The 3,241-nt window shown below is 33.7% G+C and overlaps 1 protein-coding gene across 1 annotated transcript; it reads left to right on the top strand.

Moving 5' to 3' along the window:
* The first annotated feature begins 453 nt into the window (after positions 1 to 453).
* On the top strand, positions 454 to 1,607 carry LOC124890646. Its single transcript, XM_047402437.1, has 2 exons — positions 454 to 1,313; positions 1,421 to 1,607. Exons 1-2 carry the CDS (start codon positions 980 to 982, stop codon positions 1,519 to 1,521), a joined length of 435 nt encoding a protein of 144 aa, XP_047258393.1. The 5' UTR covers positions 454 to 979; the 3' UTR covers positions 1,522 to 1,607.
* The last annotated feature ends 1,634 nt before the right edge of the window (positions 1,608 to 3,241 follow it).

Below are 3,241 nucleotides of genomic sequence, written 5' to 3'. Positions count from 1 at the left end.
ATAATGTTTGAGCAAAAAAATTGACTTTAATGTCGAGTGATTCATGTACTTTTATTGAATTAAGACTTAGCCACAACAATCTTAATTTAGTAAAAGCATATATTATTATAGAATCACATAAGACATATGATAAGAACTAATGTTAGTAATCTATAATTGTTTAATTGAAGATTAGCCATAGCATCTTTAATTAAATAAATTTTTAAAGTTTAAGATTACATAAAGAATATTTAGACATTAGAGTTGTAATTGATTATGCACGATATAGTAGCTTAAGAACCTTTATTATTGGGTCGCATAATTAATTAGGATAAAATGTTAAATACTTTTCATAATTACCCGCAGAAATAATGAATGAGAATTTAATAGTTTTATCGTCAAGATAGAATATCATGCTAGTCAACGGTAATTCTATATAAAAATGATCTGAATAAAAAATTTAGCCCACAGGCAATTTTCATGTCAATAGATTCAATTTTATATTATTTGTCTCAAGTTTATTAAGCATGTGTTTATGTATGTATATTTTTGCAGTTATGCAACTTGCAAATTTCTCTGATACTTGTGATATTCCCGAATGAAATGGTGAGAATTATAAGATCTGGAAGGAAAGAATTCTCCTTCACTTAGGATGCATGCACATTGATTATGCTATCCGAAAAGACGAACCACATATTGATGAATATAGCACTCAGGCTGAGATTGCTCTTTATAAACAATGGGAGCGTTCTAACCGTTTGAATGTTATGTTCATTCAGACCAAAATCTCTGCTGGTATTTGTGGTTCTGTCGAACAACATAACAATATCAAGCATTACTGAAGGCTATTGATGAACAATTTGAGACTTCAGATAAGGCACTTGCTAGCACCTTAATTATGAAATTCTCATCAATGAGACTCACCTGTGTGAGAGGTGTGCATGAGCACATCATGAGAATATGAGACTTAGTGGCTCAACTAAACACTCTTGAGGTTGAAATGTCTGAAACTTTTCTTGTGCACTATATTTTTAATACTTTGCCTGCACAGTATGGCCCCTTTAAGATCTTCTATAACACATATAAGGATACATGGTCTATTAATGAACTTATGGCCATGTGTGTTCAAGAAGAGGGTCGATTGCTGATGGAAATAGGAGAAAGTGCATTCACGACTACTCAAGGACAGAAGTCTCATCAAGCAAATAAAAATTTGAAAGGAAAGGCTCCACTTGACTCTGACGTCAAAAAAGAATTCAAGTGTCGCTTCTGTGGAAAGAAGGGGCACATAAAGAAAGACTATGTCAAGTTTCAACGATGGCTTAAGAAGAAAGGTAGTTCTATTTCTCTAGTTTGTTATGAAGCTAATATGATTGATGTTAATCATAACACGTAGTGGATTGATTCTACTTCTACAATCTATATTACGAATTCCTTGCAGGACTTAAAAAAACCTGCGGAAGCCAGTGGGAGCTGAACGAAGCATCTATTCAGGAAACAAGATGCAGTCGCATGCAGAAGCTATTGGAACATGCAATTTAGTTCTTAGTAGTGGTTTTATTTTAGAGTTGGAAAATACCTTTTATGTTCCTAACTTTTCTAGGAATTTAATTTCAGTATCAAGACTTGTACCTTTGGGATACTCCTTCTTTCTAGAAGGTTATTCTAATCTATTTTATAAATCTAAACTTGTTGGATATAGTACACTGTCTGATGGTCTTTTCTCTCCTGATTTGCAAAATGATTCCACTCATAATGTTATGCATGTCCAAAGTGGCATCAAATGATGTGTTATGAATGAAAATTCTTCTATTTTGTGGCATCGAAGATTGAGACATATCTCCCTAGATAGAATTAAGAGATTAGTAAATGATGGAGTACTTAGTAATTTAGATTTTACTGATTTCAATACTTGTGTTGGCAGCATTAAAGGCAAGCAGACAAACAAGTCAAAGAAAGGTGCCAAGAGGAGTTCAAACATATTATAAATCATACATTCAGATATATGTTGTCCAAATATGGATGCATATGGTCAGAAATACTTTATCACTTTTATAGATGACTATTCACGATATATGTATCTCTACATGCTTCATAATAAAAGCGAAGCACTAGAAGCCTTTAAAGTGTTTAAGGCTAAAGTAGAGAAACAATGCGGAAAGCAAATTAAAATTGTGAGGACTGAAAGAGGTGGTGAGTACTATGGTAGGTACACTGAGGATGGATAAGCACAAGGTCTATTTGTGAAATTTCTTCAGGAAAATGGGATTGTTGCCCAATACAGTATGCCTGGTTCTCCAGATCAAAATGGTGTAGCAGAAAGAAGAAATTGAACATTATTGGATATGGTGCGTAGTATGTTAAATAGCTCTAAGCTACCTATGTCCTTGTGTATTGAAGCTCTTAAGACGACAGTGTATATATTAAATCGAGTTCCAACCAAAGATATCCTAAAGACACCTTTTGAATTGTTAAAAGGTTGGAAACCGAGTTTAATACATATTCGCGTATAGGGATGCCCGTCTGAAGTAAGAATTTACAATCCATAAGAAAAGAAACTGGATCCTAGGACCATTAGTGGATATTTTATTGGATATGTTGAACGGTCTAAAGGATACAGATTCTATTGTCCATCTAACAACACTAGGATTATGGAATCAAGAAATGCAAAATTTCTTGAAAATGAGTTAATTAATGGGAGTGATCAACTTCAAAATACAATTTCTATCAGAGATCGACCTTCCACTTCAAGTCAACGATTGATTGTCGTACATAACACCCCTCAAGTACAATTGGGTGTTGCACAACAAATCAATGAAATTCCACAAGCTACTGAAAATGTTCAAGTAGATCAAGTTCAAATGATTCCAAAAATTATCGAGCAATCAGTGGAACAACATAATCCTCAGGAAAATGTTGGTACAATATTAAGAAGATCTAGAGAAAGAAAATCAGCAATTCCTAGTGATTTTGTTGTGTATTTACAGGAATCTGACATTGCAATTGAAAATGAGCCGAAGTCTTTTTCACAAGCCGTGAATTTCAAAGAGCCAGAATTGTGGTATAGTGCCATGAAAGAAGAGATGAATTCCATGAAAATCAATGAAGTTTGGGATCATGTCGAGTTGCATAATGGTGTAAAAGCCATTGGATGTAGGTGGGTCTTTAAAACTAAAAAGGACTCATTAGGCAATATTGAAAGATATAAAGCAAGACTTGTTGCTAAAGGATTCACTCAAAAGGAAGGAATTGACTACACAGA

The sequence above is a fragment of the Capsicum annuum genome, unplaced genomic scaffold, assembly GCF_002878395.1.
Source record: "Capsicum annuum cultivar UCD-10X-F1 unplaced genomic scaffold, UCD10Xv1.1 ctg21459, whole genome shotgun sequence".
NCBI lineage: Eukaryota > Viridiplantae > Streptophyta > Magnoliopsida > Solanales > Solanaceae > Capsicum > Capsicum annuum.
The sequence above is the reverse complement of the archived record's forward strand: the minus strand, read 5'-3'. Positions and strand labels throughout refer to the sequence as shown.

Bases quoted from the DNA above. Each gene is read 5' to 3' on its own strand.
- LOC124890646 (XM_047402437.1), top strand. From the start codon at position 980: ATGTCTGAAACTTTTCTTGTGCACTATATTTTTAATACTTTGCCTGCA. The intron at 1,314-1,420 runs GTAGTTCTATTT...AATTCCTTGCAG, and splicing joins ACGATGGCTTAAGAAGAAAG to GACTTAAAAAAACCTGCGGA.